Source organism: Merops nubicus, unplaced genomic scaffold (assembly GCF_000691845.1).
Source record: "Merops nubicus isolate BGI_N331 unplaced genomic scaffold, ASM69184v1 scaffold4690, whole genome shotgun sequence".
NCBI lineage: Eukaryota > Metazoa > Chordata > Aves > Coraciiformes > Meropidae > Merops > Merops nubicus.
The window spans coordinates 13,151-36,681 of record NW_008582021.1 but is presented as its reverse complement, the minus strand read 5'-3'; the positions used below and the strand labels follow the sequence as shown (position 1 = coordinate 36,681).

The window sequence follows — 23,531 nt, the reverse complement described above, 5'->3', positions numbered from 1 at the left end:
TTCTGAAAGACAGTATTTAAAGCCTATTCTCACTCTAGCCTTGATAATATAAATGGCACAGGAAAACTACTTTTAGTTGTTGGAAAAATCTTACCAGAAAGGTGACATATATTTCCATTTATTTGAAAGTGACTGTAAAAGCTATTTTTCTCTTCTCATGTGAAAACTCCAACAGCAGAATACTCTTCAGCTGTCTCAGGCCATCCTGATTTGTAGTGTTCAGTTGAATTCACTCTATGCCCCCCCGCCATCCAGCAAAACAACACTTGGGACATATTTTCAATCCAAATTGCGTTTCTAGCAGAAAGGAGAACTGGACTGTGCTAATGCTTTTTCAGAAGTGAATTTGTGGTTAAATAGTTTAGGAACTAATTAAATTCATAATCTTGCTAGCAAAAAGCCAATAGAGGACTATATTTTATATTAGCTACTCCAGGCTTCTGTTACAGTGATGCTTTGTGTTGTGGCAAGAAGTTCAAGTAGGTAACTTTACATCTGGAATACAAAAATAAGGTGATGTAAATAAGCAGCAAATTCTGTAGATAGTGTGCAGCTTGACATCGTTTTAAAGGCCAGTTGATAAGAAGTTGCAAGTGGTTACCATTTTTACCTTTATTTCTTTTTTTGCCTTCAGGAGGGGGAGTGAGGCCAGTGTCAACTGTACTTGTACTCCCTCCTCTGTATAAATTCTTTTGTTGTTGTTGTTCAGTTGGACTGTGTGCCTTAAAAATACCTTGTTGTTTATGCTGTAGTATACAGCAGAAATTAAGTTGTGCTGTATTTTGGCAGTATTTTTAGAGTTGGTAGCTTGGGTTTCGGCATGTTTAAATGTAGATTTTATTCATTAAACTCGGAATAAGTTAAAATAGTTCCAGTGAATAAAAACGAGTTTTTAAGAGAAGCAGAAAGAATATCCAGAGCTTAACTTCTGGAGTTGTTAGAACTTTGTTCTGGCATTCTTCATCACATAATTACGTGTGAAAAGTTTAATATTACTTCAGGGATTGGAGTGGGGGGCGGGCAGGTGTCTGCTTTAATTGTTATCTAATTATGAAGCAGAGATGTAGCTTTGTACTTAGGTTCTGGGATTAAACTTTGTTATGTAGCCAGAAATTCGTTCTTTTCAATTATTCTAATACTTTCTTTCACAATAAATTACAAAAGAAAAAAAAAAACAAACCTGTGAATGGTATTCATTGGGGTAGGAGGTATCATTGCAGGGATCAATAACTTGAAAGTTGCTAATGAATATATTATCTCAGATCTGTCATGCTTTTGTAAAAGAGATCATTTTATTAGCAAATATATTACAGCACCGAAGTTAAACCCTGTTTTGCAGACTTTGCTACAGCTGGAATTGTAGCCAACTTGATTAATTGCTAATGATATATAAAATGAAAGGCAGTTACAATTCAGGAAGTATTTCAAGATTTCTCATGAAAGCAATTTAAGAAAGAAGGAAAGTCATACTCTTTTTTTTTTTTTTTTTTTTTTTTCCAAACAAGATATTTTGATTTGTGAGCTTCTGTTTTTAATTAAGACTTTCTATATCCTTTCTGCATTGTATTGTATGAAGAGGTAAGACTTTGGCCAGTGATAACTGATGTTAATGCACATGCTTTTCTGAGCACACCCAGGGAAAAAGAGAAACCAACTGTACCGCATAATTCAGCAAAGAGATAAGTCAACTTGTGTGGAGCATTGACCCATTTTGGTTTTCTACAAGCAAGGTAATTCTAATCAGTAGGTCACTAAAATCCTGTGTTTCTCGTGGGCTGGATAGCTCAAGAAACAACTGTACAGTTAGGATCAATGTATTCATACTAGGTAATGTAGACATCTCCGTCAGCAGTAAAAACAGAAATTCATTTCCAAAGCAGCCTGTTTTCCATTCTTATCTTTGTCATAGTTATCCTTCTTTCTTTAAATCCTACACTTAAAAATAAGATCAAACGCAGCGTTCATGTTTTCTTCTCGTTTACTATTTTCCTTTTTGACAGCATTTGTATAAAAAGTCTTTTTCAAGTAGTAAATTAATTTGGATAGAAGGCATCCCACCTGAATTCATTACATGCTGGCAGTTTAGATAAATGGATATTATGATCTCAGCATATTTTGGCCCGGCACCACTGTGCCCATTTGCAAATGTCTAAGAAAGTGATAATATTCCTGTCAGTTTCAGGCTGCTAAAGGAAAAAAATGGGGTAGAATTTCTTATTTATATTTATAGGATGCCTGTGGGGAAGACAGTAATGCTGTATATGGCAGTTTGTGTGGACATGTGGTGCTAAACATATATTAAAAAAAGATAACAGACCTATTGACGTTTCTTTGTAGAAATATGGAAGAAAAGCCAGAATAGATCAGTAATTGACAGCTATGCAGTAGATGCATTTCCAGATTTCTTTCTGCAGAAATATTTCACAAACTTACAATTCCTTTCAAAGTCAGTAATCCATCTTTAATTATTTTGTTGATTTCATAGTTGTATTTTACAAGGTTGATGTAATGTCTGCTTCCTGCCAACATTTGATATGGACAATCCACTTTGTCACTTCTTTGATGGAATGGAAGGCTGCTTGTAGGCGCAATACTTTTTTTTTTCCTCCTTTTTTTCTGCCTTTCTTTTTTACTTTTTTTTTTTTTTTGGCATATGTCTGTGACTGGAGCACGGGTGAAGACTTATCAGGCACTGAATGCCATAGCTTACCAGCAAGCTATGTGGGGAGCTGTCAGTTTATGCCACTGACAGAATGGGAAGCATGTTCAATGTGGTTAAAATGACGGGTGCTTAAATCTGGCCAGTTCTGTGCAGCTATTTCTTTTACTCCTGCCTTTGAGTGTACGTTCATTGCACAGACTTCTGAGCATTATTTTACTACCATGTATCTGTTTAAAATGGCTTTGGTTTTACAAGCTGCAATTTGGACTGTTACAAGCATATCACTTCTCTCTTTAGGGGTAAGTTAACCCCTCTAGGTACTCATTAACTGAGGTGGGGTCTGTTGTAGCACATCTCCTGGGACTGAGGGTGGTGATGGCACCCTGCCATGGTGGCCAGCCTTTCACCAGTGCTCTGCCTCTGTTGCTCAGGTGGTGCCCGGTGCGTGGTGGCAGCAGAGTGGTGTGTGGGAGGCTTCTTCCTCCTCCCTGAGTAAAGTAGGTGATGGTGAAGTGCACACTTTCCACTGTCTGACATGGGTCCCTCTAAGTTAAAGTTGAACTGATGGTCTCCCTGTACTTGGCACTGGTGAGGCCAGGCCTCAAATACTGTTTTCAGTGTTGGAAAATCAGTTTGGGGCCCCTCACTGAAAGAAAAATGTTGGTGTATGTCCAAAGAAGGGCAACAAAGATGGTGAAGGGTCTGGAGCACAAGTCCCGTGACTAGCAACTGAGGGAACTGGGGTTGTTTAGCCTGGAGAAAAGGAGGATGAGGGGGGAGGACCTTATTGCTTTCTACAACTACAAGAAAGGAGGTTGTAGGGAGGTGTCTGTGAATGTGTTCCCCCAAATAATGAGCAACAGAATGAGAGGAGACAGCCTCAAGTGTTGCCAGGGGAAGTTTAGATTGGACGCTAGGAAAAATCTCTTCACAGAAAGAATTGTAAAGCCTGGAACAGGCTGCCCAGGGGAGTGGTTGAGTTGCCATCCCTGGAGGGATGCACCTCAAGTGGTGCTCACTGACATAGTTTAGTGGTGGACTTGGCAGTGCTGGGCTAACAGTTGGACTTTAACCTAAAAGTCCAACCTAAACTACTCTTAATTCTGTGATTAGACCACAAGAGCATCTCTGTGACATTACTGCCTTCTAGCAGATGTGCAGTCCCAGCTGAGGTCGCTTACATTTAGTTATACGTGTGTGACTAAGTGCCTCCTTGACTCCATTCCTGGCAGTACAAGTGGCTTTCAGACAGGTTTCTGTGAGTTTGCAGCAAGGAGTGCAGATGATGGTGTTTGTTACTTTTTCTTCCTGGAGGCTGGGCAGTGGGGAAGTGTTCTAGCTCCACTGTTGCAGAGTACATAGAGATTTTGGATGTTTTTTTCCCCTTGGTAAATGCAGTGTGCTTGCAGGTGAAAGGGGGTATTTTGGCCACTTGCTATAGAGGAGTTTAGGTTACTATGCAAAGCAGTATTTATTAATAAAATTTGTGTATTGAACTTAAGTGTGGTGCAATTAAAATTACCTAGATTGAGGATTAGCCTCATCTTCAAGAGGAAAAATTTTCAGGACTCTGCACTCATGTGCACATGCACACAAACAAAAGTGGCAAAATCTTTCTGTTCCTGGAAGGACCTTGAAATGTTTTTGTTCTCCAAAGAAGCAAATCGGTGGAGTAGTGAAGCAGCAAGAAAGTATTTCTGCAATGTGTGATGAAGCAAGTGGGTATAAAGGTTTTGTATACTCCTTGCAAGCTATATAAAAATCAATCTGCCCGTTCTATACAGAAGTATTTCAGTGAATGCACTGGCCAACAAAGTATACTAGAAATACCAAAATGCATTTAGAAATAATGTAGTACTGCTTTTAGGGTCCTTGATATTTGGAATTTAGGTTGCTCAACACTGAATTCTATTGGTGGCATTTGGCTGTTCCAGTGGAGGATCCTAGTTTCTTGTATGAAATAAAAAAAAAAAAATCCTTTTCTTTTCTGGTGTTTACATCCTAAGTGTTGATTCAGGTTGGATTATATTTCTTTCATCATGAAGTATGTATAAACATTTTTAATAGGTGTGGCACACTGTCAAGTGTTTTCATTATTTGGATGATGGGTTTGAACATCTATCCCGAAGTATTGGTAGGCACCTGCAGAAGCAAAGTGGGCATGTAGCACCTGAACACATTATGTTCCATGCAATTAAAGCAGTTTACAGAGTGAGGAAGAAAAGAATATCACATACTGGGGTTTGGTGTCTTTTTCATGGAGAACAAAAGAGGTTTGATTCTTTCACTTCAAGTTTAGCCTAACTATTGTGTAGTAGAGGAGGTTTAATGAATCATTGTTTAACTTTGATACTGCCAAGTATTTGACCATTAAATAGTCTGAAATGTGTACATAGCACTTTGGTGACAGACCCTTATTTAACTGTGATTAATTGGTATTGAATAGTTATTTAATTACTTCGGAAGAAATCTAACAACAGTGTGTGTTCTGATTAAGTTATTTGATGTAAAAACAAACATAGGATTGTTGAAGAGAGCACGTTCCTTTTTGCAGCTTGCTACTGATGCTGCACACCACATGGGAGCCTGAGAATGATTAAACCAGCAGATACTATTCACAAATTTGAATGCCGTTGTAACATTGGCATGCTTAGTTCTTTATTTCTTAAATGACTTTTTTTGTTAGTGGTTTCATGAAATTGCCTTACAAGTTTTAGGTTTTCTGTTTTCGCTGTGCTTTTGAAGCCCAGACTGAAACTCACTGGGTTAAGTAGAGGGTGCAAATATTATGTGAACTTGAAAATTTTTGTAAACTGAAGATACTGCACTAGATCTAAGAATTACTGTCTCATGTCACGTATCTGTATTGCAGAAATTCTCATGGAAGGAATTTGAGTTTTTTGGAAGTACAAAGTGTTGTAGGAAGGTGGTGTTGATAGTTTGTAAGTTTGGGAGGGAAGAATATTAGAAATTTTTGAGCAAAAATAGTGTTGGGGGCAATTGAGTTGTGCAGGCCCTGCCTTTCTTGAATAAGAGGTGCAACAGTTTCTTTAATCTGAAGTTTAACCCAGGAGTCAGGTTTGCAAACACCAGTAGAAACTGCAGGCATAACTTGTCAGCGTTTTGAGCCCTGACTCAAAATGGCTACTTGAACTTTCATCTCTGGAAATGTTTTCCCTTGCATGCTTAATAATGCATAAGCAAGCCACTGATTTACTGTGCTTCCAGTAAGTGGAAACAGTTGTTTCTTCATACCTTGCAAAATAGACCTTATTTACTTGTAGACATCCTTATAAATGTAGCAATTGCTTTGGATGCAATATCATCATGGCTATGGGGCATTTTGTGGTTATTTCCAAAGCATAGCACTTCTGCTTGGAGCTGCATTTTGTTCTCTCTTGGATATGGTGAGGGAACTTGCTTAGTTTAGTGGGTTACCATAGCTTGCTCCCTAGCTTCCGTGTAGGACATGCTAAGTAATAAAAGGCCAGCTCAGTTATATCCATGTGAACAGGCTCTGAAATAAACCTCCAGACTTGTGTTTTCTTTTACAGTCACCCGGATAATATCATTGAAAAGCAGCAACAACAAACACATGGCTAAGGCTTGTGGCTTTGCCACTTCCTTTTAGCAGTAAAAAAGTGTTAATGGTCACTCAATTTACTTTACAAGAGGGAGTTGTGTACCTCTTAGCAAAAAAGGGTGACATTTTCCTAGGCTAAATGACTTCAGGTAAGGTTTTCCAAAATTACAATGTGCAAACACTAAATAGACCATAAACAACTTTCTTCAATAACTTGAAAATTTAAAAAATGAAGTTCTGCTACCAGAGATTCACCTGAATCTTTTTTTTTTTGTTGAGGCTGGTTCACATCCCCACTGTTTAAATTGCTTTAATTGTACCAGGTGGACTGTAAAAGGTCCCAGTTTTCAAGGTTTGTCTTTTTGATAAACCATTTCTGTTGCTTACTCATATTTCAGTCCATGTCATTTTACAAAATTGCTGTATTTACATTTATAAGAGGATTAGGCAGATTAAAAGATGTATTCATGTTTTATTGATAATGTCAGATTAATTTCCACTCTCCTCGTGGCAGCTCGCAGATCTGTCAAAACACACTCTGTAGAAACAGCTACACTTCACAATTTCATAAGGTGATTGCCAAAACAGTTTTGGCAGTCAGTTAGCAGCTTGGTTACCAATGAGAAATGGAGTAGCTGGTGTCTGGTGGGTATATGGAAGAGATAGTAAGACCAGAGGACTACTGAGGCCAGCTCAAGTCAGCTAAGTTTTTCTTCATGACCATGTTCCACAAGAAGTTCACTGAGGAGACGTTACTGTGGCGGGGACCAGTGCCACAGTTGCTCTTGGTGTGCAGGATGAAGAGAAGTATTGTGCAGCTTTCATTAGATCTGTGCTGGCTCTTTTACCCCAAAAGCACTGGGGCAGATCTGTATCGTGCTTGCAGCTTAAAGCTCTTCTTGTCACAACACCAAAACTTCCCGTGGAAATGGTTGGAGTTTGTCACAGCCTCCTGCTGGTCTCTTCTCCCTAGTATTCAGTGGTAGGACTTGGGACAGGGTTTCAAAGCTGCACCAGGTGAGGTTCAGACTGGATGTTAGGAAGCATTTCTTTATCAAGAGTGTAGTAAATTCTGGGACAGGATTCTTAGAGAGGTGGTTGATGGCCCAAGCTTGAGAGTGTTTGAGGCATTTGAACAATGCCATTAGTAACATGCTTGAACTTTTGGTCAGCCCTGAATTGGTCAGGCAGTTGGACTAGGTGATCATTGTAGATTCCTTCCAACTGAAATAGTCCCATTCTGTTCTGTTCTTTTCTATTCTAACAATTACCAAAAAGACACCAAACCCAGACTCAAAATCTGCAAATGCCTCTTTGAGCAACTCCAGCTGGTGATTCTTTGACAAAACTCTCAGGAGAGGGAGATAGGAGCTGAACTCTGAGATGCTGCTGGAACTGAAACGTCCCAAGAGTTAAATCGCTTTCCACAGCAAGTGTTCTCTAGTGGCTTCTCTCCTCTAGCCCTTAAAGCCTTGTCCATACAAAATGAAAGCAAGCACAGTACTGTTCCAGGAACAAGCTGTGGATATGCTCTTCCACTCGTGGGTTGAGGGAGATGAAGGCACTGCTTGATCCTTGGGGGTGCCAGATTCGACCTGACCCAGGCTATGGCCATGGAAGGTGACCCGGCTGAGTGACCTTGTTGCCTCCTGACACTGCCACATGGGGTGGCCTTTGCTCAGTGGCTTCTTGTATCAGTCTGAAAACACCACAAATGAAATGTATTGAGCGTTAAGAGGCAGAGGAGGATTCTAAGGGTGACTTGAGGTGGGGTTTGCTCACTGTGGGACTAAGCCTTTGCCCTTGGGTACAGCTTGACACGGGTGGGTCTCGCAGTGTTTCATGGAGGTGCTCAGCACTGCCAGCTCTTCATGCTCTGCCCTTCACCCTGTAAAATAAAGTGAATAGCCCAGGAGGGAAGTGACAAAGCTGGGAACAGATTGCTCGTACCCTGAGCCAAATCCATTATGCCATCTCGTTTCCTTCATTTGCCCCTCCTGGACTGGCCACTAAGACAGGCCCTGTCAGAAGGAAGCACTTAACTTTTTTTGAAGGATTTTCTTTCTGCCAGTGAAATCTTGGTTCATTTGAAAATAACCTGGAATGTGATATTTGTGGATATTAAGAAGCCTTAGCTACAACATGCATGCAATATGTGCTAGATCATTCTTCCTCAGCCAGTCTCTGTGGAAGGAAATCACAGAAAGAGGAAATTTAAAAAAAAAAAAACTGTTGCCTTAGAGTTCCTTCTAATGTGTCTACCACAAGATGAAATAAGTGAAAGGGAACATTCCCAGCTGCCATTCTCAGTAGAAACAGATGAAGAAGATTTTGCTGACTCTTGTGCTGCTCTATGCCCTCTCTGTGTGCAAAGCCTAAAAATAGGATGAATTCTATTGTTGTCTACCTTAAGGAACTACCTTTGATAGTAAAGTACTGCAGAGCAAGCCCTTTGCTACTAGTTTCCCTCCTTGGAGTCATGTCCCAGGACAGGAGAGGGGATGTATATTGCTTGATGTGAAACAGAAATTCCCTTAAAAAGTCAGTGTTATGCAACCAAATTCATAACACCAAAACAGCCATGAACAGAAAATTAGAATGATGGTTGCTACAGAAGTTACTTCAGTATCTCTTATCTCTGAATCATGTTTCCTATGCACTCTCTGGAAACTTTAAACTTAACTACCTTCAGTTTAATGAGCTCCTTTGAAAAGACAAAAAAAAAAAGTCTTTTGTTGCCAGTGCAGTGAATGTGTTTGTACCAGCTAGAAGTAATAATTGAGTCAAGATATATGTAGATTAAAAAGCAATGTGAATGCATGTGCGGGCATCACACACCTTGGAAAAGGCCAGATTCCCATCCTTAGCTTTGTTGTTTTTTCCTGGTGAGTAGAGATATCGATTAATAGAGAAAGAAATTAATCCACTTATGGGTGGTGGCATTGTGAGTTTAATTATTAAAGAACTCTTGCTGTAACTGATTTTTTTCACTCAAGTAGAACTTAGGAAAATAGAGAAGCATAAATGCTTCACTGAGAGGAGATTGAAAATTGTTTTATTAGCTTTAATAAAGATCAGTATTGTCACGGTTTTGAATAAGTGTAAATATAAGACTGCATGAGCGCGAATCTCCCTCAAATTTTATTTCAGAAACACTTCCAAATTGAATTCACATATAATGGTGGAGGAGTGGGAACACAAATATTAAAAAGGATCAGCTAGATTGACTGAGATCTCTGTGGAATATGCATGTACTAGTGAATTTCAGCCAAGGATAGGAGCAGATTCTAGCTGATGTGACTTGATGAAACTTGCATTAAGTTGTCTGGACTGTAAACCTTTATCTGCATATGTTGAGCATATAAAGCATGTGTGTTTCACCTGTTAAATTCTGTTGGAACTATTATCTTCAAAGTCCATTTTAATTTTTTCCTAGCAGTTTAAGTAAAGTTTTTATATTTGAGTGAAAGGCATTTTTTTAAAAAAGTGTTCTTCAAAATATATTGCAGTGGTTTTAAAAGATTCCCTTCATGGTGGTTTCAAAAAGTGTCTTTTTATCTTTAGATTCCAGCTGTTTCCTTTTAACTGTTGCTAAAATGGTAAAACGTGGTGTGTTTAAGATATTTTTATCTTTTCAGGAATTATATTTACTTTCCTTTTCTTTTTTCTTCTCCAACCCTGTTTATGTAGGAAGAATCTTAAATCGCTTCTCCAAAGATATTGGCCACCTGGATGATTTGCTTCCACTGACGTTCTTGGACTTCGTACAGGTAATTGGGTTGCTATTGTCACAGACCTCTGCGCCACAGAATTTGGTTTCCTGTATGCTTTAGTGGAGATCAGCTATTTGTCACAGATGTAGCTGACTTGAATGAAAGTACTTGTTTGTGAAAGAAAGGTGTGGTTGAAATTTAATGTGTCAGTAGAAAGCTAACATGAGTAATAACTGGCAGGTAGGAGTGGCTGTACACAGCTTGCTATTATGTCAGGATTTCAGTTCATAGTAGCTACATGCTTGGTAAATTGCTCCCGATTTGCCTCCAAGCAATCTGGCAAGCTTATTGCTGTTATAAGAAATATGTCCATAGTAAAGAAACAATCAACTCACATGAAAAGATAGCACAGATTAACCTAATTACGTGTCTACTTCCACAAAGAATCAAATGCTTACCACACCATTTTGGATTAAAATAGGTGTGGCTATTTACAAAGAAAAGATTAGTAGTAATAGGGTGAATATAATAGCCTTAATAGGAACAAGTGAAATAAGTTGCTGCAGACAAGAAAAGATGGACAAAGCGCTGAGATTTTGATGATGATGGAAGGATAAAGGATACGATATCAGGGTAATTTTTCTGTTGCAGTTGTTATTAATCCTCCTTGTAAAAAATGCAGAAGGATAAAGCTGCAAAAAAAAGATCATACTGTATGAAAATAACATGAGTCACAGAATACATGGAATCTTGGAGGCTGCAGAAAGAAACAACTTAGTGGATCATCTGGGTCCATTTAGTGGATCAGGCCTGTAATGCTCAAGTCAGAAATGTTTCTTAAGGTGCTGTTGCTAACTTTGCTCTGTCTTTTAGAGATAACTTCTTCAGGACCTAAACCTTGTTTTGACTTCTTTAAAAATAAACCAAAGACATTTCAGGTTGAGCAGTTTAATTGTACTGTTAATGCTGAACTTTGTAAACAGGGGAAAAAAAATTATTCCAAGGAGTTAGTAAAAACACTTCTTAAGATAAACTCTTTTTCCTAGTTTAGTGCAATTGTTCAGGTGTGTGTTTGTTTTTCAAAGAATTACAATGCCACATGCCATTTGGGGGAAGAAAGGAAAGCAGTGTGTTTTACCTGTCAATTAAAGCAGCTGGTTGGTTTTGGTTTTTGGGGTTTTTTTTTTTTTTGTGAGTTCGACTTGCTTGTAACGAATGTTAAGATTTTTGAATTCGTGGGCTTTTAAGGTCCTGACAAATTCTTTCCTGAAAGTGCACTACAAATATCTTTCTATAGTATACTTACGTGGTTTCTACTGTTTATACAGATTCCAAATTTTCTTCAGTCTCATTAGTTGTCTTATTAGGCAGAATATCTTTATTTCGTCTCTCTTTGGACAATTCATGTGTGCCCTTCTTTTTGAGTGGAAGCCCAGGCTGTCCTGCAATCCTTATCCTCTTCTCTCAGCATAGGATTTACATCCACGAAGTCAAACGATCTCTTTTGCATAGTGCTCCCTTGGTCATTAGACCAAGCAGTGCAGAGGAGTTGCTGTTTTCATAGATTTGTCCCTTTTATGGCAGACTGTGCTGCTACTGCTCTTGGCCAGAGCATCCTCTAGGTCTTGGGGTCTTGAGATAAAATGATTAACCCTCTCCTTCAGCTCCATGCATTTGCAAAAATGTGAGAGTTGTGTCGCAGCCCACTTGCAGGGTGTTTTTATAGCAAGAAACCGAGTGGGTGTTTTGCATGCCCCAGCATGTGTTTTAAAGGCATGTAGGGTTGTCTGAGGATGCAGAATTTTCTGGGAAAATGTTAGAGAAGTTTGCTCAAGCAGAGGGAGCCAAAATTGATGTGGTCTTATCCAAACTCCCTTTTCGAAGCAGACCCTGGAGCAGACTGTCTTGAGAATTACACACTCCTCTTTTTTTTTGGAGGGAACCAACTGCTTTCCTCCAAAGGAAAGCTAAGGAAGGAGCTAACCTGTATGCAGGGCACATACAGAGGAATTAATCATCTGCTAGTAAATGGGAAAACCTAATTATTTAACCAGTGTATAGATACTTAAGGCAGCGTGTGCTTACCACAACTTAACTGGTCTAGGATGGAAGACTGAAGGCCGTTGCTCTAGATGTGATTGGGTTTTGTCTTTCAAGCTCCTGCCATAAGCCACGTTTTGTAAATATTTCCCCTCATGTTGATTACTTTGTGTATTTCTTTTAAATTGCCTGTTGAATAGCTTTTCAAATTCTGAAGTGTGCATATTAAGTGATAAGTTTTTGCCTGTTCTATTTGGCCTCAGAAGAGAAGATTTAGGAAGTTTCTGTTGATTATAAATGTGCTGCTATCCAGAAGACAAAAGCACTTCCTTCTTAACAGGTTTTCTAAAATTTACTGTTCTCAATTGGTAAGCTTGTTGGTTATTGGATGCCTTTTGAAATTCAATAGCAAAGATATGATATTTTTTTCTGAAGAAGCACAGATTTTTACAAAGGATAACTGTTATCAATTATGATAGAGATCTTTTGTCACTTGTTTTGTTTGCAGGTGTCTTTTATAAGACTTCTATAATCCCTTCAGGAAGAAATATTTTCTCCTTTCTAAAAACAGTGTTAGCTAAATATAAAAGCTCTGATCCCAGCCATTGTTGTCGATTCTTTGAGAGACATTTCCCAACAGTCATTGTTTAAATGGTTGTCAGGAGGAATCAAGTGAAACTTAATAAACAATGCAGTAACTGGTTCATCTTACTTTGTGTGCAGAAGCTTTTCTTGAGCGGATTTGCATCGAAGAAGTGGTCTTTTTTTCTGAGTTATTGCTAGGATCGTTGTGAAGCATTCTACCCTTTTACTATATTGGCAAGTGAGTGTATAACTTCTGCACAAATACAGTGTGATTGGACACCCAAAAGCTACAGTATGAGCCCATTTAAACAGCTATAAATAAAGAAATAAATTTTTAAAATCTGCTATTTTCAAGAATTTTGTAATTACTTCAAGTACAGATTTTAAGGCAATGCTAAAAATTAATAATATTCCTTTTCAGAGTGCCTAATCAGATTTATGCACTGCACTGCAGTCATAATGAGCATGATTGGTCTAGACAGCTATAATGGATGAAAATTAGTTCAAGGAATTAAACCAGTTGAGTTTTTTACATCTTCCATTGAGTCAATGAAGAAGGAACAGTCAGTTCTCTTCAAGACAGTGGGTAGTTACTGTTTACTGATTTGTTAAAGCAAAAAAACCAGGTATGTGGCAAGCACAAAAATACTTCCTAGACCTTCTTTATGCTTCTGAAAACTGGGCTAGATTTTGCAAAGCTTGTTGCTTTGCAGTAGCTCCCAAAGTAGCAACTCTCACTGCCTTTCAAGTTTCCTGCCAGTGCTTGCTTTCTTTGTTTTTAAGTGCACCAAAATGTAGCACTCCTGTCTTTGGAGAGACGGGACAGAAGGGGCAGTCCCCAGTAGGACAAGGCAGTATTCTTTTTTTCTTCTCAATTTAGGAATTTTAGCAGCATATGAGATGTGTCATGTTAGTGTAGTTGACTGTCTTTTTGAAGAAATTACTGCTGTATCCACAAGATTTATAAATAAAAGATAAGTCTCTTATGAGACAACATTTAGGACTGTGTTGACTACGTGGCTGTTGAACAGAACCCTTTGGCTAGATGTGAAGTACAGAAACTAAAAAGAAGCCAAAGGTTAAGTCAGGCACTTCAACTGAGATCTCTTCAATTGTACTTTTACAGTCCAGTTCAAAGCTCATTAAAGTAAGAAATAAACTTTACAGTCTGCAGTCTAAGCCTGAATGAACTTGTTTGATTAAGATTTTTTTTTTTTGTGAGCTCACATACTTTTCATTACTTGCCTTAGTACTGTTAGCCTCCTGAGCTTTGGTTCTGCAACTCGCTTTCTTTTTCCTATCCTGAGTTACCTATTTTTGGCAGGTATTTTTCAACTAAGTTACAATATCCTCTGGTAAAGGGCTACTTGTGAAGGCAGTTACACTGCTTTAAAAAATTTTAAGAGGATTTAAACATCTTCATTTTGATATAGATGCTTTATTTATGTATTTGTTAATCAAGGAGCAGGCCTGACAGCAGCCTTGAAGAGCTACTCAGATGCAAGTAATTGCAGAAATGCTTCCTTTAGTTGGTACAAACTTGATCATCCTAATAGTAAGCCCAAAGGGACTTAAGGAAGTCAGGCAACATTTCAGTTGACTGGGATTTTGTTACTTAATTTTCTTAGGCTCCTCTGAAGATACCAGCTGATGTACTTGGAGGTATAGCCAGCTGTTCCTCCTCCTGCCTTAGGCTCTGTGGGATTCCAGGGTTCTGTTGTGTGGGCTTCACACATACTAATTTGGGAAAAGGTCAGCCAAGGAACAGAATAAAAGAATTTAACAAGGAACTATTGGGAATTAAGAATACAATATATTTAATAGTATTTTATGCATGTTAGCCCAGATAATTCTAAGTGGCCACTATTTTGGGTGCTGCATTTTTGAGAGCTCGTCAAAGGCTTGTTTTTAGAACCTGAATCTCACTTCAGCTCGAGATAGATCTGCAGAGGCGTAACATCTTCAAACTGTGGTCTCAGGTGATGCAGGGTGTACCCAACAGGATAAACTACTGGTTGAAAATGTTATCTCTAAACTGATTGAATACAAGGACTATGAAATGCATTTCAGACTTTCTTTTGGTTTTGTTAATTATTATGATAAATTTTAAAGGGATGATTTTCTCTGGTTTTAATTCTTCAGTGATCTTATTACTTGTTAACAGAATTGATTTTCTGCTTTAGTTTCTAGTGAATTTGAGTAACTTAATGTGATGACCCCTTCATTTTGATTTCTTACCCTGTGTTGGATCCAGGGGAAAAAAAAATCATGATCTGTTTTGTTTCTGGAGAACACTGTGAACATGTGAACTATCTGCAGCTGCCCTTGGAAAAGGGCAGTGATTTATTGAGGAAAACTGAATTGCAAAACCTTTTTCCTCCCCAAAATCAACAGCTTGACTGAGTTTAAATAACTGACTTTTCATATCCTTTCATCACACACAAAGACCTAATCCTGAGACTACTTGAGCCACCAATGTAGGCTGTGGCTGAGACCACCACTGAATGTGCCATTCCCTCTCACCACACACAAAACACATTGACTGCAGCTTTATGAAGTGAAAATGCTGAAGAAAAGGAAAATGTGAAGGAGGTGTCCACAGTCATTTCTTTAAATTAAAAAAAAAAAAAGAAGAGAGAAAAGGAAAAAAAAGCTCCTGCTGCATCTGGATGTTAGGAACAAAAAGTGCCTCAGACTGGAATAATAGCTTGGGTCACTTGCTTTCGTATGTGCACAAGAGTGGAACTGCCTTTCCTTGTTTCAGTACCACTGACCCCTGCATTTTACTGTGTGAAGATGTCAGGGAAAGTGTGTAGAAGGAATTCCAGGATCTTTTAGTTTAACAATGACATTGTTATTTTGTGATTTCTGTGAGAGATGAGGTTATGTGAGGTTTGTTGTGTTGTTTTTTTCCAGTTTAGCCAGGTTTGGTATATGTGCATGTGTGAGGTTGAAGAGATATTTTTCTGCATTTAAAAATTAGCTTTTCCATATGTGTGTTTAAAATACAAACCTAAATATGTTGTGAGAAAATAACCAGTGGTGGGATTAATATTAAGTGTCTTTTTAGCCTAGTACTTAGAGCAAACCTATGTCTTGGAGACATGTTTTGGTTTCCCTTCTGTTGAATCCTGGTAGTTTTGCTTGATGGTTGGTTGGTCTCCAGCTGTGCTGAAGTTTAAATGAAAAATAAATAGAAGTTTAAATGAAAAAAAAATACATTAAAAAAAAAAAAAAAAGCCAACAACAACAACAATAACAAAAAAAACCCCAAAAAAAACCAAAAAAACCCAGTTGCTTGGTGGCACTGAAGACTCATGGAACTTCTCTGTACAGTTAGAACATGAGTTCCACATTCCCAAGATACATACTACAGTCCATCTTGGTAGTAATAGTGAAAGACCAATTAAAACTTAAAGAAAAAGAATAGGGCTATGTATTTTTTCATTGGTTGCTTTTGAGCACTAATTTCAGAAAAGGCTAAACTTATCATTATGATAAAACCCTAAGTTTTGGTGTAGTAAATTAGTATTCATATTTACTTTGAAATAAAAAGGGGTTATGCACTGTTAAAAATAAAGAAACAAAAAACTGGCTGGCCTACCTGCCTGGTCATCACCATCCCTCCCACCTCACCTAGAAGAAGGAGGGAAAAAAAAAAAGAAAAAGGGAGGCAGGGGATTGAGGAGGAAGAAGAGGCTTGGGTTGCACTTTTGTCTCCCCAGAACGACATGCAGGAGCTCTGAATTTACCACAGACACTTGTCTAAATAATGCAGTTCTTTATTGACCTTTCATTCCTCTGTCTTTGAATGCCTTGATTGTTAAATCCCAATAGCCAATTAGTCTTGTTGACTGTGAGCAGCAGTGGAGATAAACCATGTCAGAGCTATTGCTGCTCTCTACTCTGTACCTGTCATCACATTCCTTTGAAAGTTGAGGGTGAGCATCTTGCATCACAGCGACTGTATTTTCTCAGATTGATGGTACGTGTATAGGATAAAAGGTGTAAAGTCTGCAGTCACTGTTAATAGGTGGATTCCTGTTTATACACGGACCTTGGCTCTCTAGGGAAGCCTAAACATCTGTTCTCACTGTAGCATTCCTATGTTATCTTGCCCAGTCTTCTCCCTCACCCTTGTTTTTTCCTATTGACATTAATGTGTAGAGTTTTTGTAAGAATAGGTATGTGTGTCATTCTCTATAGTGTCAAGGCAACAAATACCATTGCAGAAACAAAGCTAATTTGTGTAGGAACATAATGTAGCTTTTTTATTTTTAGTATTTGTATTTACTTAGTATTAATAAGATTTGAATAGGTAACCCATATCTAACATAGGAAAGAAGATAAAATAGTACTGAAAAATGGGATTTCATTACTCTTTTGTCATCTTAATTCCTTGTATTTCCTTTACCACTTTTCTGCTTAACTTGTTTTTCTTAGTTCTCTTCATCTTAGTTTTTATACTTCTCCATTTCTATGGTAAATGTAGATAATACTTTTGTTACTGGGCTGTTTTGTCCATTTTCTCAATGAAAGGTGGAATACTGGTGTTTTGAATATAGTACTTGGAAAAATAAAGCTAGCTTTCACTTAGTGGAATTCTGTCTTCTTTCTTTTTCTAGAGCATATGAGCATTATGAGGTGCAATCTTCCTCTTCACTTCTCTAATATTTTGAGTAGATTGTGGCTTAGGAGGAGGAGGACAAAGATGTCGTTGTTCTTGCAGTACTTTGGTTTGTTGGACTGAAACCTGTAAATACAAAATTAGATTCAAACTTAAATTGGCTCTTCTCCAAATTGGCTTTTCTGTTTTCTTTATCAGATTACTCTCAATGCATTTTCAGCTACTGGAAAGCGGGATAATTGTATGAAAGTCTAGTGATGTGTCCACATTCTGCATGGTTTGGAAATTTTCCCCCTTTTGGTTAAGGGGGAATTTGTAATAGTTCCAGAGAGAGATTCTGTTCCTCTGGGGCTCTTTATATCTGTTGGAAGGGATTTTCTTAAGTGTGAAGGAGGGCAAAGAAATGCTCTGATGTAAGTGAACTTCCATTCTGCAGTGTTCTCTTCTTTTTGGGCCATCTTTCTGTATATTCTACTTCTGCTTTTGGTGCCAAAGTGGGAATATTATTATTGTTAGGTAGTTACCTGGCTTTTTAAGCATCACTGCAACCTTTCACATCAGTAGCTAAAACTGATGATTGTTTTAAGACTTCTAAAGATCATTAACATTTCTAACACTTCACAGTAGCTAGAAATCTTTTAATTCTGCTGTCAGTCATAGAGTGTAACAATCCTGTTCCAAATGGTGATAAGTACAAATCTTCTAGATTGCCTTTAACTACTGATATACTACAGATAGGACAGTGTGTGCTCACAGACAAAATAGGATTCCACTGTTTGGCAAAAGGACTGGAGATTTCACTTTTGATTCCAGAAGGAGGGAGGGGAGAAACTTGGCGGTAATTTGAATTCGTAAGCCATATAGCTACTGTGTTTGTGTGTTAAATCACAATGCATATTTATGCCCCAAACAAATGTGGGACAAGGAAATACCTTTACCAAAAAAAGCCTGCATCTTACAGAGTGTGTTGCCAGGTTTATGTGTGGATCTCATGTAGAACATAACTTTTTTCTTGCTGAATCTGATACTGTGGCTGCCTGGTGAACTTGGCAGATTTCAAAACTCCAGATGAGTTTGTTCTTGAAATGGTAGAGGCTACAGTGGGGCAGTTTCATACAGCACAAGATGAGAGTCCAGCTGGGAACTGATGTCTTTACGAGGTTTATACCTCTGTATGTTACATCTACATTACAGGACAGTTTTGTATAATTTTAAAAAATAAGTTAATTTGAGTGGCACTCTTGAAATAGTAAAAATTTGTGTTTTAAGAAGGGCTTTTTCAAGGGCTTGATAACAGCTATTCCAGTGTTCTGGAAGAATAGGATGTCAGATGTTCGCATTTTCTTCCACAGTTATGTCCCTGAGTCTTCTTTTCTCTCTGTTTTTCCTAGTGGGTTTTGAAATCAGTCTAATGTTTAAATAAGTAGAGCTCTCTTACTGTGAAAATCACTTATGTTAAAATAACGGGTTTAGATCTTCCCTTCAAAAATTGAAGACATGCTGGCTTTGGTACCCGATTCCATTGTCTGGCCTTCTGCTAAATATAGCATAATATTGAGGAAAATAATTTTTCCTTTTTCTCACTGGTTGAAAGTGTGCATTTTGGGGTCAGACCTGATGTCAGTTACTTTGATAAGTGTGTTTTTGTTGATGGTTTGTGATAAATAAACTTCTGAAAAGTCTTCCTGATGGTCTTGCAGCATACTTGTAACAAAGTGTGAATAAGCATGCACTCACCACAGTAAATGTTTGTTCTCTGCCAGGAGAATTCCTTTTTACTTCTTTAGATGCCACTATGTTCTGTACCTGCAGAGAACTGGGTGAAAATCTGGCGATGGTGGTGACAGACTGATGCAGATAAGTTAAAATGTAGTTGCTGAACTCGTCAGGCCACTGTTAAGCTTCCTGGAGCTGAGTAATCACGTAACAGACTCTAGCACTGAAGAATCATGAGTCAAAGAGTTTATTTTGAGTAGGAAACTAGTATTCTATAGCCCTATCAGGGTGGCAAAGCTCTGGGGAAGTTAGGAAAAAACCCCACAGGCAGGCCAAAGGAGCATTCTTCTGCATCTCCGCTATGAAAGAGTGCACCCAGAAAAAAAACAGAAGGTAATCGTCTTTTTTTAGAGTAGCTGATGCTGCAGCCCTTAATATTTTTCATTGTTTTCATTTAACTGAGACAGAGGGGCCTCTGTGGAATTTACAGAAAAATGAGCAGTACTTCTTTCTACCTAAAAATAAATATATGAATAGTTGTATTTTAAATAGCAAGATCAAACAGTAATATGTTTAATGGCTTGTAATTATTGTAAGGCTGTAGAGCTGTGTTACTGGAGAACTGATACTCTTTTCAACAGAACAGCCCAGAGTTCAAATGTAGCAGAGAGCTTTTAAAGTTGCTGAAAGACCTAGAATTTACTTCTAGCAAAACAACTGGACTTGGCTGAGCAGAAAAGGTCATGCAGTTGATGAGGTATTCTTGGGGAGGGCATGGGGCTGCTCTGGCATTGTGTCCATGAGGGACAAGGGGCCTGAGGCAGCAAAGTCCATATACCCCAAAGACAAAATGGGGCAGCAGCATCTGTGGTAACCAAATTTTGCCAGGCTTTTGGAAGAGCTGGGGGAAAAATGTGCACAGCATGAATGAAAAGGTTATGATAGCGAATTAGAAACTGGACTAGACTATAAGGGCACTAAATAGTGCATTCAGGGTCACAGCAGTGGACTGTCTAGGCTAGTGGTATTTCTGCAGGAGTAGAAACTGGAGATGCTGTCTGGGGAGAGCTTGAGACCCTGGCTGCTTTCTGTGGTCCATTCCCAGTTTAGCACCTCAGCATTCAGGTTTGTACTGAGTGCGTCAAAAAGCCTATTCCTTCCTAGTCCTTTTACTATCCAGTTTTTGCATCATTTTATATCAGCTTGCAATCTAATAGCCTGAAAGCAGTGAGGTATTTGTTGATTTTTATTTGTTCTGTGTATATGTGCCCCTTCCATGGTAAGAAAGCAGTAATTACCACTGGGAAAAAAAAAAGAAAGAAAAAAGAAAAGAAAAAAAAAAAAACGACAAAAAATGGTTTTAGAAGAGTTGTGAGTGGGATAAGATTAAGGACAAATATTGGTGAATCACCCTCTGCTGATAAAGTGCTAAACGTACCAGCAAAGAACAAAGTAGGAAATACATCTTTTGTAGTAGTACTAAAGAGAAAAGTATCCATCGTTGAGTCAAATATTTTGCTTTCATTAGTCTGTGCTCAGTGGGGCTGTCTTGGGCTTAGCTGGGGAGAAGTATTGGAAATGGCTTCTAAGAGGTAGGAGGGGAAGAGAAATTGTCAAGCCATTCTTTCCTTTAAAAACACTAGTTATTTGGCAGCAGGGACTGAGGAGATATAAAAGTGCATTGCTCTGGGAATCTTGAAGCAAGTAAGTGTCAGTAGAGCCCATAGCCGTATGGCCTTGGCAACTTCTGACAGGAGTGAACATGATTTATTATAAAAAGGAAAATAACTTATAGATGATGTAGCAATGTATTGTGGAGTTTTAAAGGACAAGTATTTTGTGTGTCTGGCAGAATTATGAGGTCCAGAGCTTGATGGTGCATCTGTTTCTAAAGCATCAATATCTGGAAGTCTCAGACAACCAGTGGACTGTGATTTTTGAGGACTGCTTTTGGGATAGTGAACCTGGATGAAATAGTTAAGCCTCTTGGCCCAGGGTGCCCAGAAAGCCTATTTCTAGCCCTTGTTGTAGAGTAAAATCATATTGATGATAGGATACTCTTTAAATACAACAGAGTGAAGGCAGTGCCAATGTATTAAAGAAAACACCCTTTTTATTAAAGGGTCATTTATTAAAGAACAATTGGACAGTTTGCCATGATCTCAAACAAATATTAAGGCTTCTTACTTAATGGCAGGACGTGTGCCAAGTCAAATGAATGAGTATGTTGGTGGAACAGAAAACATATCCCCTGAGTAGCTAAGTATATGCTTATTCACTTGGAAAAAAAACGATCCAGAAAGACTGTTTTGTAGAGACAAGAGCCAATAGAAGATGCTGGCATTAAGGATGCTTGGGAATTCTGAATACATTCCATGGTGTGTCTGACAGGTGTGTTCAGCCCGTTTGCAGTGACATACAGATTTAGTTAGGTAACCTCTTGTTGACCAGTTACAGATAGCAGGATTCTGAGGAGGAGAGGGTGTCCCACAGAAGATAAGATGGACTTGCTAGTTTTGAAGGTTTTAGAGCTAGCAGTATTTAGGTTTTTAGTATTTAGGTTCCTGACAGCTTGATGCAAGCAGTAATATAAACAGCCATATGTAGTTTTTAAGTATTACTGAAATAAAACCTATAAATTTTATTAAAAAGGTAAAGACAAGGCTACATGCCTCAACTCATCCACTTTTAGTAAAATCAAGTAGAGCTGTTTATATCCTGGGATTACAGTACAAAGGTGAAGGAGTTCTATTTGGACATTTTCCTGATTTTTTTTTTTTTCATTTTTTTTTGTAACAAAAGAGGAAAAATGAAAAAAACAAACAAACAAACAAACAAACAAAAACAAAAAAAAAAAAAAAAAAAACCAAAAAAACCCATAAAAACCTATGACATGGTTCAGTGTGTTGCTGTGGATGCAGCTGACCTGAGTGAAGCATGTATCACTCTGATCTGCTCATTGCAACAGCTTCTCCCCAGGGAAGTTTGTCCTCTGGTGTGCCAGTGTAACCAGCCACCTGCGTGGCTGTGCTTTAACAGAGCTGCAGGACAGTCAGTCCAAACAGTCCTGTTTGAAAAAGCATGTCTGAAAAAAAAAGATATCAGAACTGGATTAGGGATTGATTGTGTGTACAGTCACTTGGCAGAGCCAACGAGGAAGTAATTTTAGTCAGGGGGAGGGGAAAAGGGGGAAGGGTGATGCCAAGCAAGTATGAACAGATTGGAGTTTTGTAATTTCTTGACCTGGCTTTACTTCAGACAGCAGAGCCTGACTGAGACTGCCCACAGTTAATGTGGTTAAGGTCACGAACTTGAAATCCAAGATACGTGGGATATGCACTGTTGCTATTACTAAATTCGTATGGCTGCATGGCAGTGTCTGTGGGCTATGACCCTTGGGAATGCATGTTTGGGTCCAGAAGGTAGGATTTGGAGGCGGGAGCAGGGTAGGTGTGTGACTTCTGCTTAAATGTTGGTAAAACTGGTCCTGGAACACTGCAGTTCTTGGGTGGCATTTGAGTGCGAATTAAGTCATCAAAATTTAGGTATCTGCTTTTTGAGGTCATCTGGTCGATATAGTTAGTGGACACTAGAGAAATATTCAACCGTAGAGTCACGAGGTATCCATTTAAAGGCTAGATGGATCACTTTCTAAGCTTTTAAACTAGGACAGGAATTTTACTATGCAGGTCACATGTTGACTTCCACATTCAGGTTTCCAAGTCTCAAATCACATCCCTGGGGCTCCACTTGTTCATTAGAGATCCTGTCAAGTCACCAGCTGCAAGACCAGAATGGTGTGGTCCCTATGGTAGTAGGTCTTGTATCATAGCTGTCAAACTCAGGTGGATGACTTGGCATCACAGATCACACTAGGAGCCTACACAGACACACAACTGCATGGTACCCCTTACACGTGTGTTTTATAAGAGATGCTGAAATACATTGTAAGGTCACTTTGAATACAAAACAAAAAAAAGGCACAATCCTTCTTTTTGAGTTATGGAAGAAAATAGAAGACCTGAAAGACTCAAATCTTGAGTGAATTCATTAGAGAGAAGGCAGAGTTGTTTTGTAGGTGCTTTCATGAGGAGATATAGGACTCTGAGTACTCACTGGGGCAAAGTGCAAGCAGACCCGAGGAGTTCCAAATGGGGTCCTACATGAAGGCCAGGTCCTTCTTTCCAAGAAGAACTTAAAGCAAACATGAAACACTGAGCTCAGGGTGTAACTGGTGTAGAAGGGCAGTGGTCTATAGGTGAAAGATCCTATAGAGATGAGACAATTTGAACTCTATATTTTTCTTTTGCATTTTTGTCCTGTCACCTTTATTAAATTACTTCAAATGTTTTACAGTTTGGCATAAGATTTCTAACACTGTTTAAACAGTATAGTTTCTGCAACAAATAAACAGGTTTATAGCTTGTGATATATTTGTCTCATAGCTTATAATCTCCATGTTTTTCCAGACTTGGATGGGTTTTCTTCTTGTTTCTTTACCACGCATTGTGCTTTTCTGTTGTGTGGTTGTGGTACAGAAAGACTTTGTTCTTCCTAGATCAAGACCTGTTTTGAGATAGAAACTCCAGGATATCACTCTCAGCA

At 38.5% G+C, this 23,531-nt stretch overlaps 1 protein-coding gene across 1 annotated transcript in view; it reads left to right on the top strand.

Moving 5' to 3' along the window:
* Positions 1–23,531, top strand: part of ABCC4 (ATP-binding cassette, sub-family C (CFTR/MRP), member 4) — a gene marked incomplete at its 3' end in the record, with an annotated part of 102,967 nt that overhangs the window by 67,373 nt on the left and 12,063 nt on the right. Inside the window, 1 exon segment of the mRNA XM_008936299.1 lies at positions 9,936–10,015. Within this exon segment, the coding sequence (XP_008934547.1) occupies positions 9,936–10,015 (80 nt within the window).